This window comes from Python bivittatus, unplaced genomic scaffold (genome assembly GCF_059951505.1).
Source record: "Python bivittatus isolate LINGU-HERP-01145 unplaced genomic scaffold, Pbiv_v1 ctg000960_np1212, whole genome shotgun sequence".
Taxonomy (NCBI): domain Eukaryota; kingdom Metazoa; phylum Chordata; class Lepidosauria; order Squamata; family Pythonidae; genus Python; species Python bivittatus.
The window spans coordinates 5,180,700-5,195,989 of NW_028277124.1; the positions used below are offsets into that span (position 1 = coordinate 5,180,700).

The 15,290-nt window shown below is 39.4% G+C and overlaps 1 protein-coding gene across 1 annotated transcript in view; it reads right to left on the reverse strand.

Annotated features, from left to right (window-relative positions):
• The window catches only part of NSUN2 (NOP2/Sun RNA methyltransferase 2), a 55,764-nt gene extending 55,268 nt beyond the window's left edge, over positions 1-496 (reverse strand). Inside the window, exon 1 of the mRNA XM_088131486.1 lies at positions 234-496. Within this exon, the coding sequence (XP_087987612.1) occupies positions 234-287 (54 nt within the window). The 5' untranslated portion in view covers positions 288-496. The remainder of the gene's footprint in view (positions 1-233) is intronic.
• Between the last annotated feature and the right edge of the window lie 14,794 nt (positions 497-15,290).

A 15,290-nucleotide genomic window follows, 5' to 3' on the forward strand; every position in this document is an offset into this window, starting at 1 on the left:
ACGATCAAAGCGCCTCCGGATTCTACCCCGGCACACAGCAGTTACACGCCCACAGAAACAGGCATCAGCCCCGCTCCGCGGTAACGGAGAAAACAAGTACGCCGGATGCTCAGTCAGCCTCTCTTGGCGAGAACATCGGAATAGCCGCTCCGTGAAAAACCTTCCCATCAGGATAGCCCTCTCCCCCGCCAGGCGCGGCCAAAAGGAGCCCACCGCGATTAGGCCCCACTCACCTGGGATCCTCCCTCACGGCTCTGCTGCTGCCTCCGGCGTTGCCTGCGGCCCATCACACACAACGGACCCTGGCGCCACAAGGCTTGGAGCCGAAACAGGCCCAAGCCGGAAATTTTCACCACACGCCAAACGTGCTCAAACGGCAAACTCTCCACTTAATGATAGGTCGCGCGTGTGGATCTCCGCGCAGGCGCTTAGCGGGCTGCCGTTCCTCAGACTAGTGCAAACATATACACAACCTCTAGGTTCCGAGTTCCTTTTAGAAGTTAATTTTACATACGCACCACCTCTCGATTCCGAGTTCCTTTTCTAGTTAATCTTCTTGTGATCCTGAGACCAAGGAAGGAAGGAAGGCAATCCAGTCCGGATTTGCGTGTACGGGTGGGTTACTTTTCCTCGTTCAACACTGTACCCCCCCCCCGCCTGTTTCTATGTAAGCGTACAGAGTAAAGATCGTGGTCACGGAACTGAGATTTTGAGATGGCTCTAATGAGATTAGAAATTAGAAATAGAGGGGCTCTAATGAAATTAATTTCTAAATAGAAATTAGAAATTAGAATGGCTGTAATGAAATTCGTTAACTAGCCTGATATTTCTTCTAAACAGTGAGGTTTACGTTATGTTAATGTCAGTGTGTTTTACGTATATACGATGTCAATATGGCTTGTCCAAGCAAACGGTGATTAAATATCGTATATAATATTATATCTTATATAATATTACATTGTATATTATAATGTCTTGCCATTATAGGCCAAGCGAACTGTGGTCTTTGTGAAGGAATACAAATGAATGCATCATCTTTTGAGTAGTACATTCCATTGCCAGCTTTCTGTTGGAAGGGTTTTTGCTATCATTTTAGTAGTACTTTCCTTCTTGTAACTTAAAAACAGAATTCTGTCTCCTGAACTCTGGGATGTTACAAAACTTTATTTAGCGTGACATCCTTCAAGTTATCTGGAAAATGTAAAGCATAAGATAAAATGAATGAATGAGATTATTGATGATGATTATAAAACTTTTTCCTTCATTATTTGCCAAAATATGATGTGGATCTATGTATTGCGATTATATTAAATCATAATTAAAGGCACTATTAATCAGTATGTCTGATACGCGTCAACCTAGATGCATTAAATATATAATTGCAACTAGTTACATTGCGATATAGTTCTTTTAGGAACTTTGTTCTGGAATGAATCTCATCATCCATGAGCAAATAATCAGTTTGGAAATAGAACATGCAATGGAAAAAATGCTATGGATATCATATCCTTCCCTTATTGGATCTTCCCCTCCCATGGTTCTCAGTGATCAAATGACCTTTGGAGAATGTATCTGCCACTGTAGTCATCCTGCCTTGAATGTATTCAATGTTATATTCCTGGAGGGCAAGACTCCAGCACACAAATTTGTATTGGGCTTCCTGTAGTCACTTCAACACTGCATAGTCAATTCTGAGTTTATATTGGTAACCCCACAGATAATAATATAGCTTCTTGGTCAGGTCAAAACTGACTCAACGGCACACACACGCTTGATCAGGACCACCACCTTGGTTGATGCCACTTCTGTTAAATCTGCCCCAGTGCCCCTCTCTGAGACATCAGTAACCTGAACAAATATACTTCTTCAAAGAGCTTGTAACAGTAGACAACTGTTAAGGGCTGCTTTCAGTTGCTCAAATGCACTGTGGCGCTACTCCGTTCACACCACCACAATGGATTTGTTCATCCAAATTAGATCTGACAAAGATGCTGCAGTTTGGCCATACTTGGACAAGGATGTAGCTTGCCTTCTAAAGGTAATAGTTGTGTGGCCCACCTAATGTTGCAGATAAACTACCTGATTCAGGCCAATTTAGGATTTTTTGGTCCTGATAGTGAGTCCAGCATCCCAGATGTATTGAAACCCAATTCCAGATATTCCAGGTGCTGCTCTCAGGTGTCAGGGTATTACCCTGGAGTAAAGAATTTCTCAATGAGAATATGGACTTGACAGAGCACAGCTTGACTATGTTTGCAATCCCCGCAACCCGCCCAGAGCACACACCCGTAGGGTGTGGGAGCATGACACAGCACAAACCACTGTATATAGCAAAGTGCACCATGGGTTATAGTGCGGCTGGTGCTAGGAGTTGTGGCTGGTGTTGGAGTTCTGGGAAGTAATTAGGGATTTGCAGGTTGGTGGTGTACATTCTGTATATATTGTACAGTAAACGCCTGTGTGCAAGTTTTCTACATTGGACTGTGGACTGTTTATTTTGTCTCACTCAAAGAGCACCACTATGTAGAGTGTACACTGTGCCTGACAAAAAAAAAGGCCATGTCATTCATCCATCCATCCATCCATCCATTCATTCATTCAGTTTAGAAGCCACTCAACTTCAGAATGATCCTGGGCAGCTTACACTTAAAATAGTAAAAAAACAATAAAAAAAGGACAAACCACACATCAAACAACCACCCAGGGCTCCACAAACACCCTACCCCAAAGCATGGGAAAACTTTTAAAAGCCAACTTTTTAAAGATTTTCAGAATATCAGTAGGGTGGGACTAAATGGATCTGTAGGTTGGAGGGAGAATATCATTCCAGAGGGTAGGCACTGTGACAGAGAAGGCATGTCTCTTGGGTCCTGATAGATGGCATTGTTTAATCAAGGAGACCTGAAGCACACCAACTCTCCCTGATCTTACCAGTCATGCAGAAAGCATGGAGGTAGGCAGTCCCTCAGATAACCTGGCGTATACCATGAAAGGCTTTATAATAACCAGCACCTTGAATTGCACCTGGAAGCTTACCTGCAAACCAGTGCAGCTTGTGGAACAGTGGTGTCACGTGAGCATAATAATACAAGCTATCCATATATTACAATAATAACAACAACAACAACATTGTACCTTCAAGTCAGTCTTGATTCCTGACAACTACTTGGACATTCCATGCAAATTTTTGGCAATATCTTCAGAAGTGGTTTGCCATTGCATTCTTTCTAGGAATGAGAGAGTGTTACTGACCCCAAGTCACCCAATTGGCTTTATGTCTAAGATAGGATCAGAACTCACAGTCTCTAGCCTGGTGCTTTAAACATTATACCCAAGTGCTGTCCACTTAGATATACCGTGACAAAATTATTTAAAGCCCTGAGGAATTCATTGGCCAGCCTTTGGAAGCTCATGAGAGCATTCCAAAGACCCAATGGGAACATGTTAACTTCAAACAAATTAAAGTGTGTGATGAAAGCTGACTTCTCCTTATCACTGTCTACTGAAGGCATCTCTCAATATCCTTTAGTCAAGTCCAATATGAAAACATTCCTGATTCTCCTAGGTCATTAATGCAAGGCATAGGAAATGAGTCTGTTTTTATTTTTTATGATGTTCTCTAAAGTCCATGCAGAAAACATATTTTCCCCCAACCATGGGAATCAGGATTACTGGAAAGGTCCAATATACACATTGCCTGCACTTCCTCAATCTCCTTTTCAATGGCATTACATTGCCGGGGACTGTTGAGTGACACCTTTGACATACAGGCTTACTCAGTCCCATGTTTAGAGTGTGGGTGGTGAGATTTGTAACTCCAGGTTGTGCTGTGAATAGCTGAGCATATTTCTAGCATACCTGCCAGGCATCATCCTTTTGTTTAGGTGTCAGGGTCGCCCATGGGATTTCTTCTCTGCTCCTGTTTGGCAAATTCCCAAACTTGTATCAGGAACTCCCCTGCCCTGTACCATATCCCAGGTGATGTTAAACATCATAAACTCTTAGGTTTCAGCCTGGTTCCTGGGAACTGTATAATGTAGTTCAACTCTTCTACCTTCTGTCTAATTTAGTAATGACTCAGCTAGGCTGCTTGGCTCAGTTCTGAGAACTAATTCCTGATCTTATAGTATGAAGGTGTATTCCCTGGCATATGCATCAAAGTTATGTTTTAATCCTACTGAAATTAATTAAATCTTTTAGTGCCATGGCTAATCTTAATATCACCATACAATTTCAACTGATTTCTTTCATATGACAAGGACATATATAAGAAAGAAAGAAAGAAAAAAGAAAGAAGGAAGAAGAGGAAAAAAAGAGAAGAAGAAAAAACAAAAAAGAAGGGGAAAAAAACCATTTAAAATGTGGTTTCTGACTACCAAACATTGTAAATATACCAGTAATTATATTACTTTTAACTTCTTATCTTTGTTTTATCTATTTTACTATTATTTCTATTAAAACAATTCTTTAATATATAAAACCAGTAATCAATACGTCATTTTTTCCCACTAACATCAGATAATCAAGAAATGGTTGCCATATCTTCTTAAAGTCCGCCATATTTTTATCTTTCATCAAATCTTTCATTAACATCAAACAAATGTTAATTTGGCCATTTGTGCTAAATCCATTATTTTAACTGTCCATTCTTCTATCGTTGGTATCCTTTCCTCCTTCCAATATTTTGCATACAGTAATCTTGCTGCCGTGACCATATATAGTAATAATTGTCCATGTCTCTTCTCTAACTCTTCATCTATCATTCCCAATAAGAATAATTCTGGCTTTTTTGTTATAGTCATTTTTAAGATATTTTGTAAAGTCTTATGTATCTGGTTCCAAAAAGTCTTGGCTTTTTTGCAGGTCCACCTAATATGGTAAAACGTTCCTACCTCTTGCAGACATTTCCAGCATTTGTCACATTTTTAAACATTTTTGACAATTTATCCGGGGTTAGATACCATCGGTACATCATTTTGTAAAAGTTTTCTTTCAATTTATAACTCAATGTAAATTTTAGACCCTTTGACCACATCTTTTCCCATTGCTCTATCAGTATATTATATCCAATATTCTTTGCCCACATAGTCATGCAGTCTTTGTTTGTCTTCCTGTTTTATTTGTAGTAGCATTTTACATATTTTCGTAATAAGATAATCATTGTTCATACATAACTGGTTTTCGAAACATGTTGCTTCATTTACAATCTTATAATTCTTTTGGTCTAATTTAAATCGTTCCTTTAATTGTATGTACGTAAACCAATGACATGTGAACCCTTCTGCTTCTAATTTCTCTCTTGATTTCATTACAAATTTATCTTCTTCAAACTCTAATAAGTCCCTGTATCTTGCCCATTTTACTCTTCCTACAGTCTGCTTTCTTGCAAATGCCTCTTGTGGTACAATCCCTAGAGGAAGGTTGGGTGCCAATTTTACTTTACTGTATATCTTTCCCAAGTCTTTAATATAGCTCTTCTAATTGAATGATTCTTAAATTCTTTATTTATTTTAACTTTATCATACCATATATATGCATGCCACCCATATCTCAATTCGTGGCCTTCTAAATATAACAATTTTTGATTTTCTAATGTTATCCAGTCCCTCATCCAGATAAGGGAGTATGCTTCATAATATAATTTTAAGTCCGGTAGTCCCAACCCTCCTCTTTCCTTAGCGTTCTCCAGTAGTTTGTATCTAATTCATGGTTTCTTCCCTTGCCAGATGAATTTAGAAATTAAAAAAACAACATATGCATCATTTTTCTTCTATTAATGCCAAATTTGTTTATTTTTTAAAATTTCTTTGAATACTCACCGGAGAAGAGAGGGAGGATGTATGTCAAATAATTTACAATTATTTATTATAACTTTTTTTTTTAAGTGATAACTTCCTTCAAAACAGTTTTCACAGAGTAGGTTATAAAATATTATGAAATCAGTATAAAAATTTTAAGGACTTGATAATGTTAATCATTTTTTCAGTGCCTAATTTTACTTATTAAAAGCATGAATTGAAGGTGCATAACAAATTACCACTTTCTGACAATTCTGAAGTTTTAAGAGGTAAATATGCTAGTGCCTGTTGTACAGTCAGGTCCAGAAATATTGGGACATCGACACAATTCTAACATCTTTGGCTCTATACACCACCACAATGGATTTGGAATGAAACAAATACAATGTGCCTTAACTGCAGACTGTCAGCTTTAATTTGAAGGTATGTACATCCAACTCAGGTGAACTGTGTAGGAATTACAACATTATGTGCCTCCCACTTGTTAAGGGACCAAAAGTAATGGGACAATTGGCTTCTCAGCTGTTCCATGGCCAGGTGTGTGATATTCCCTCAGTACCCCAATTACAATGTGCAGATAAAAGGCCCAGAGTTCATTTCAAGTGTGCTATTTCCATTTGGAATCTGTTGCTGTCAACTCTCAAGATGAGATCCAAAGAGCTGTCACTATCAGTGAAGCAAGCCATCATTAGGCTGAAGAAACAAAACAAACCCATCAGAGAGATAGCAAGAACATTAGGCGTGGCCAAAACAACTGTTTGGAACTTTCTCAAAAAGAAGGAACGCACCGGTGAGCTCAGCAACACCAAAAGACCCGGGAGACAATGGAAAACAACTGTGGTGGATGACCGAAGAATCCTTTCCCTGGTGAAGAAAACACTCTTCACAACAGTTGGCCAGATCAAGAACACTCTCCAGGAGGTAGGTATATGTGTGTCAAAGTCAACAATCAAAAGAAGACTTCACCAGAGTGAATACAGAGGGTTCACCACAAGATGTAAACCATTGGTGAGCCTCAAAAACAGGAAGGCCAGATTAGAGTTTGCCAAACGACATCTAAAAAAGCCTTCACAGTTCTGGAACAACATCCTATGGACAGATGAGACCAAGATCAACTTGTACCAGAGTGATGGGAAGAGAAGAGTATGGAGAAGGAAAGGAACTGCTCATGATCCTAAGCATACCACCTCATCAGTGAAGCATGGTGGTGGTAGTGTCATGGCGTGGGCATGTATGGCTGCCATTGGAACTGGTTCTCTTGTATTTATTGATGATGTGACTGCTGACAAAAGCAGCAGGATGAATTCTGCAGTACTTCGGGCAATATTATCTGCTCACATTCAGCCAAATGTTGCAGAACTCATTGGATGGCGCTTCACAGTACAGATGGACAATGACCCAAAGCATACCGCAAAAGCAACCAAAGAGTTTTTGAAGGGACAGAAGTGGAATGTTATGCAATGGCCAAGTCAATCACCTGACCTGAATCCCATTGAGCATGCATTTCACTTGCTGAAGACAAAACTGAAGGGAAAATGCCCCAAGAACAAGCAGGAACTGAAGACAGTTGCAGTAGAGGCCTGGCAGAGCATCACCAGGGATGAAACCCAGCGTCTGGTGATGTCTATGCATTCCAGGCTTCAGGCTGTGATTGACTGCAACGGATTTGCAACCAAGTACGTATTAAAAAGGGAAAGTTTGATTTATGATTATTATTCTGTCCCATTACTTTTGGTCCCTTAACAAGTGGGAGGCACATATGCAAACTGTTGTAATTCCTACACCGTTCACCTGAGTTGGATGTACATACCCTCAAATTAAAGCTGACAGTCTGCAGTTAAAGCACATTGTGTTTGTTTCATTCCAAATCCATTGTGGTGGTGTATAGAGCCAAAGATGTTAGAATTGTGTCGATGTCCCAATATTTCTGGACCTGACTGTAGCATTGAGAATTATGTGACAAGTGAAACATGAATGGTATTCTCTCTGGACAAATGCTCATCCTTTCAAAGATCACCTAGGCATAAAAGGGTTATATTTTATTCTACTTATTATATATACACATTATCCATGGAAAGGACGATAGAAACCTAAGTACATGCAATACCTGGAAAATGTAGATCTCCTAGTCCTTTTGAACTACTGTTTTTACACTTTCATTTCTCACTCTACTTCAGAGGAAAAACAGGACCTTCAAGAAGCAGCAAGAGTTACCAGAGCAATGTTAACTTCAAAAAAGATCCAGAGAAAGGGCTTTGGACTTCACATGAGTAAACGCCTTTCTGCTACCTCCCAGTTTTCACCTCTCAAATAACAACAAAGCAGCTACTTTAAAAGCTGTTTTGTGAATCAACTCCTTCAAGCAGCCACTTTTTTTTCCAGACTAGTATGGAAGCTTGAAAAAAGTCACCACTTTTTAAAGTAGTAGCAAAGAGGTGCTAAGCTTGCATGAGGTCCGGAGCACTTCTTACTTATTTATTCAGATTTTTCTACCATCTGAAACAGAATTTACATATAAACAGAATACAAGGCAACATTAGATGAGTAATCCAATTAAGTTTTGATGTTGAAAGTAATAGTTGAATGTATTGAATATGGTGCCACTCCTATAAATCATCCCCCTCTTCCCATACTACTTGGCAGGTGAGACTCTTAGCAGGAGCTCCCTAATTGTTCAGGTAGGATGGGCAGAAACTGTTGGACAAAGATGGTCTCTAAAATATCCAGAGTTATATATCCCAAGTTATATAAGGCTTTGTAGGTAGTGACCAGCACCATGAATTGCACTCAGACACCTCCTGGTAACCAGTGAAGCTCGCACAGCAGAGATGTGACACAGCAGTACTGTGACTGGCCGCTGAACACATGTACTGCTGTGTTCTGGAACAGCTGACATTTCTGGGTGGTCTTCAAGGATAGCCCCATATAAAGTTAATTACAGTGATTTTTTTCCCTTCCTAGCATCTTCCCAGTTTGTTTGCAATACCTAGGAGGAATTAAAATACAGATTCATTTTCATATACAGTATACAGTATATCGGTCTAGATGCTATATTTATCTTAACTACCTTCATATTTCTCCATAAGCTGTTCAGAATTTTCAACTATCTATGAAAATGAACCTGAGTTAGAAAAGTTTGCAATGTTTAAATTGACAAACAGGTTTTCCTAGAAATCATGATTCCAAGGCATTTTCCATCACAAGGTAGGAAGGTTATTTGAAGGCATCCCTCTGTGTAAAAATCTGGGAAAGCAAGGGAAAGTTAGAAGGACTAGAGAAAACGGAACAATCCCTGAAAGATAAGGGCAGGCACTGATAGACCAGTCTAGCCAAGGGCCAGCCAGCAAAGCTTGCTTCCCCGCTATGGGAAAGGGTGAGAAGCAGGGGAATGACCATAGTCCAGGCTGAGCATCAGTCCAATTCGTTGCTAATCCACTACAAGCCAGACTGGAATTTTAGAAGTTGGCTTGACCAACAGCTGGAAGCAGGATGGGAGACAATTTGGAATTGCCCTTAGTTCACTGCTCAGAAGTTTGACTATGTATTGGACAGTGGCTTCTTCTTTTGGAAAAGTTATTTTACTGGGCAGTGTTATTGTTACTGTTTATTAATTTTCTGTTGTTATCCAAACACACCATTGATCTTGCTGTTTGTCACCAAAGACAAATTCCTTGTATATATTTTATACTTGGTCATTAAAGTATTTTGTATTTGTATTTGTACTGTGTTCTCTTTCAGAAGAATTAAGATGAGCAAATAAAAGGATAAGGGGACTGCTTCTTCCTTAGACCAAAAGAAAAAAGAAGAAAGAGGAAATAACGTATGAGATGTACTAAAATTTCACAAAAAAGAGAGTATAATGTAAGCATTTTGAAAACAAAGACACAAACCATCATCCCAGAAAAGGCATGCCAAAAGTGTGATACAGACCTCTCACCAACAAATCTGATTGCTTAAATATTTTACCTTAGCAAAAATCATGGCAGAAGATTTATCCTCCAAGTCTGCAGCTTTTTAGCCAAGGTATATCAAGAATCTCAAGAATGAAAATATGTCCTTTCACATTGCTACGTTGAAGCAATTGCCACTTTGAGGAAATTGCTATAAATTGCTCAGTTTGTTTATGCATTCCTAGCCAGTACATCAAGTATATGTCTTTGAGCGATGAATACCTGGAAGTACCAGGTGAAATTGCAACAATTCCTTCCTCACACCTAAAGAGACTTATTTTAGAATTCATAAATACTAGCCCATTATCCATACACAACTAATTTTCAAATCACCAATATGGCTGAAGCTCAGACATTTAACTAACTTACAGCATCTAGCCCAGCCTATAAGATGATACAGGTTCAAATCTTGCAAAACTGGATAATCTCTAATACATTACTGCTGGTACTTTAATTGATGTTCTGTAGATATAAACGATGAACAAACTTTTCATCTGATGGTACATCCCCTTTCCTAAAGATGACTTTGGTGCTGCTCTATATAGTGTACTTGCTACAAATATCTCACCTTTTTATACCAACTACCTTAAAGTCATATTTCTGAAGTTGTAGCAACATTCTTGGCAAGGGAGAAGATGCTTGCTCCATTGGCTTTATACCAATGGCTTCTGATGGCTTCTGGTCAAAATGGACTGTTACCATTCCTGCCAAAGACATATTGATGAAGTTTATTAAAAGCAAAAAAATGGCTAAAAGCTCCTTCATAGTCTAAGCATAGTTCTGTCCTGTTACTGGCAATGCTCTAGAGGCATAAGCAATAGGTCTTTTGGTCTGAAATAAACATGGACCCAGTCCCTCTCTTATATTTCTTATATTTCTAATTGTATAATGTTGTCCTGTGATTGACCTGCATTTTTCAATTTTCACCTGGAAGACAGGCTGCTTAGACAAGCTAGCTCTTCCTATTTACTCTTGCAAGTTTGAGATAAACTTTTGCTCTAACCCCAATCAGATAATTATTTCCCTCTTTTTCATAACAAGGGCTTGCTAGACACTTAATCCTTATTAATATGCAACCTTTCCTTCCTGATGTCTAAACTAAGCACCTCTGGGGGTGGAGGGGGAAAGAGAGGCTGCAGGACTATAAAACCTGCCCAACGAAAGCAACTTCTTTGTGAGCCAAATTCTGGAGATTGTCCTCACCCTTTGGGCTCACCATGATGGATGGTGGAAGAGGCTCTGGTGTTGTAAATAATTAATGGAGACAATTTAAATAAACATGATGCTGTTTGGTCCTGGTACCCCTTTTAATGTCCTCCTGCTTTGGTATCTGTCCTGCAAATTCTAAATTAGCTGGTAATACAAGAATGTAAGAAAACAAATGTGATCAAAATAATGCAAGACTGGGACGATGGTAAAGAAGGGGGGTAAGATATCTAATGCCTCTTGCTGTGAGGAATCACAGTACCAAGCTGCATCCTTTTAAAACAAACTTCTAAGAGGTCCTGTTAGCACTGAGCTAATGGTTATGTACTTTGCTAGATCTTGTAGCATTCCCAAAACGGTCTGAATACTTTTCCAGTCCATGGGTGCTGACATTTCCTTGATAGGTTGTCCTATAGCAACTTCTGAACTCTATGTTTAGAGATAATATGCCCCATATTGTCTTACACTAACATCAAAAACTGGACTTCATTACTGTTAACTCGCTTCTCATGAGTCTTTCCTGCTCCTATCTCAGAACCTGTTCATGCTCTTGAACTGCAAATGCGGCTACGATCATATTTTCAGTAACAATGTCACTGTGGGAAGAGTAGTTCTCAATAATCTTCCCATTAACAGCTGTGGAGCAGCAAAAGGGAGAACTTTCATTGGTGTATTCCTCAAGTAAAGTAACGTGGCTTCTAGAAGAGCTTTTTCAGTATCAATTTCACTATCTGAACCATCCATCTACTTGACCATTGGACTATGAATATATAGGGCTAGAATCAGGGATACCCAGATGGGAAGTAAAAAAAAATTAAGATGGCACCTGTGACTGCATGATCATAGTGCCACCCCTTTTTTACATTTGCTACATTTGATTGCATGGTTCCAGCTGCCATCTTGACTTTTTTTTCACCACCTTGGTGGATGCTAGAATGTATTATCTTTATGCCCCACTTGTAAGTAAATTCCTGCATTGCTCAGCTTGCAAAAGGACATGCACACAAACAACTGAACTCCCATTTTATGCAAATAAAGATTTTAACTTGGCAGTAATTGTGCCCAATTGTGACCGATTGGTTCAAAATAGGGAAAGGAGTATGACAAGGCTGTATACTGTCACCCTGCTTATTTAACCTATATGCAGAGTACATCATGAGAAATGCCAGGCTGGAAGAATCACAAGCCAGAATTAAGATTGCAGGGAGAAACATCAACAACCTCAGATATGCAAATGATACCACCCTAATGCCAGAAAGTGAAGAACTACTGAAGAGCCTCTTGATGAGGGTGAAAGAGGAGAGTGCGAAAGCTGGCTTGAAACTCAACATTAAAAAAACTAAGATCATGGCATCTGGACCCATCAATTCCTGGCAAATAGAAGGGGTAGAAATGAAAGCAGTAACAGACTTCATTTATTTGGGCTCCAAGATCACTGCAGATGGAGACTGCAGCCATAAAATTAAAAGACGCTTGCTCCTTGGGAGGAAAGCTATGGCAAACCTAGATAGCATATTAAAAAGCAGAGACATCACCTTGCCGACAAAGATCCGCATAGTCAAAGCTATGGTTTTTCCAGTAGTAATGTATGGCTGTGAGAGCTGGACCATAAAGAAGGCTGAGCGCCAAAGAATTGATGCCTTTGAACTATGGTGCTGGAGAAGACTCTTGAGAGTCCACTGGACTGCTAGGAGGTCAAACCAGTCAATCTTAAAGGAAATCAACCCTGATTGCTCATTGGAAGGATTGATAATGAAGCTCAAGCTCAGATACTTTGGTCATCTAATGCGAAGAGAGGACTCTTTGGAAAAGACCCTGATGCTGGGAAAGATTGAAGGCAAAAGGAGAAGAGGACGGCAGAGGATGAGATGGTTAGATAGCATCACTGAAGCAATGAGCATGAAACTGAGCAAACTCAGGGAGGCAGTGAAGGACAGGAAGGCCTGGCGCAATATGGTTCATGGGGTCACGAAGAGTCGGACATGACTTAACGACTGAATAACAACAAATTGTGGCAACAGATTTATCCCTCAGTCCAGGACTTCTTGATACTTAGAATAATAACTAATCAAAAGAAGAAATGAGCACTCTCATTTTATCTCAAAAATAACTGCAGTTATTTCATCCAAGGTATCCCAGGAATCTCAGGAAGGAACATATCTCACGTTGCTATCCTGAAACAACTGTCACTGTGGAGAACTTACTATAAATTGCTCAATCTGCTTGTTCGTTTCTGCCCAGTACATCTGGCACATACCTTTGAGTGATGAATACCTGGAAGTACCAGGTGAAATTGTAACATTTCCTTCCTTGCATCTAAAGAGACTATTATTTTAGAACTCATAAATACTAGCCCATTATCCATACACAACTAATTTTCAAATCACCAATATGGCTGAAGCTTAGACATTTAATTAACTTACAGCATCTAGGCCAGCCTATAGGATGATACAGGTTTTAATCTTGCAAAACTGGGTCATCTCTAATACATTACTGCTGGCACTTTAATTGATGTTCTGGTATTGAATCAGTAGTTATAACTATGAATAACCTCTTCATCTGATGGTACATTCCTTTTCCTAAATATGACTTTGGTGCTGTTCTAGATAGTATACCTGCTACAATAATCTCTTACTCTTTCATATCAACATAGCAACATTCTTGACAAAGCCAACACTCTTGGCTTTATATCAATGGGTTCTAGTGGTTTATGGTCAAATTGGACTATCCCTCTTTGGAAGCATTATCTTATATTTCTAACTGTACAATGTTATCAAAATAATGCAGCACTGGGATGGCAGTTATGCTAAATTTTAAGATATCTAATGCCTTTTACTGTGGGGATTCCCAATACCAAGCTGCATCTTTTTTAAGCAGACTTCTAAGAGGTCCTGTCAGCATTCACCTATTGGATATTTCTTTTGCTAGATCCTGTAGCATTCCTAAAAGGGTCTGAACACCTTTCCAATCTATGGGTGCTATTTCCCTGATAGGTTGCCCTATAGCCTCCAGAGTCACATCAAATGACATTGATTACTTGATGGTACCCAGAGCATGCCAACCCTGTTGGAACTTGTAGGATTGACCTAGATAGCAGACAGTTCCAAAAATATCCAAGCCCTGTGCCAGCTAAGTCTTTATAGATGACCTGGCACTAGCATCTTCAACTGCACCTGGAAGTCCACTGGTAACCAGTGCAGTTCATATCATAATGATGCCACACGGGCATACCATTGTGGCCCATAACGTATCTCACATGGTCCCACAAATGTCCAATTCCTGTGCCATATGGGGATTTATGGATGACCTGGCATCAGCACCTGGAAGCCCACTGGTAACCAGTGCAACTCACATTGTAGTGGTGTAACATGAACCTACCACTGTGGCCCATAATATAACAACCGTGAGGGCCATCCTTGAAAGGGATGCCATTAGTGTATAATGAATTACACTTATTAAAGGGTAGTTTTCTAACAGGACTCTGCTGACTAACAATTCTCCTTAAAGGTATAATACATGTGTACCATACTTATTATCATAAGTAGTGATTTTAAGGAATAGAGTCACTACTGGGATGGGTCTGTGTGGTGAATGGAATTAGAATTCAACATTATATGCAGTTTCTATCTCTAACTTATATTCTGGCTGATGTGAAAATCTAACAGAAATGTTTTCCGATATTGCCTCAAACATTGATCCAGCTCTGCATAGTACGGAATATTCAGAAAACATAGATTGTTCCTTTATGAAGAACCCTGTAGGTATTGTTATTCCTTTTCAGCAGACCTCTGAATGTTTGGTGCATTCAATATCATAATTTTCAAGATGATTTATTCTTTTCTCATGAGAAACTTTTAACTGTATTGTTAAGCTTCTCCCTGTTCTTATCGAGAGACCGCAGTCCTTTCCTCCATTATTCATTCAACAGCAGAATTTAATTCATGATTAGAGTTTATAATCCATTACGGTGCCCTTGGATGAGTCCCAACGTTGTGCTCATTGAAGTAGGATTTTATAGGTTAATAATAAAAAGTGTTATTAAATGTAGACCAAATTTGGTGTAGTGGTTAAGGCATCAGCCTAGAAACAAGGAGACCATGGGCTCTAGTTCTGCCTTGCACAAAGCCAGCTGGGTGACCTTGAGCCAGTTACCCTCTCTCAACCCTAGGAAGGAGGCAATGGCAAAGCACTTCCGAAAACAGTGCCAAGAAAGCTGCAGGGACTTGTGCAGGCAGTCACTCAGAGTCAAAAACTGACTTGAACGCATTAAAAAAAAAAAAAAAGGACATGACCCAGAATTGTGCTACTTGCTTACTATCTCTATTTACAAGACATA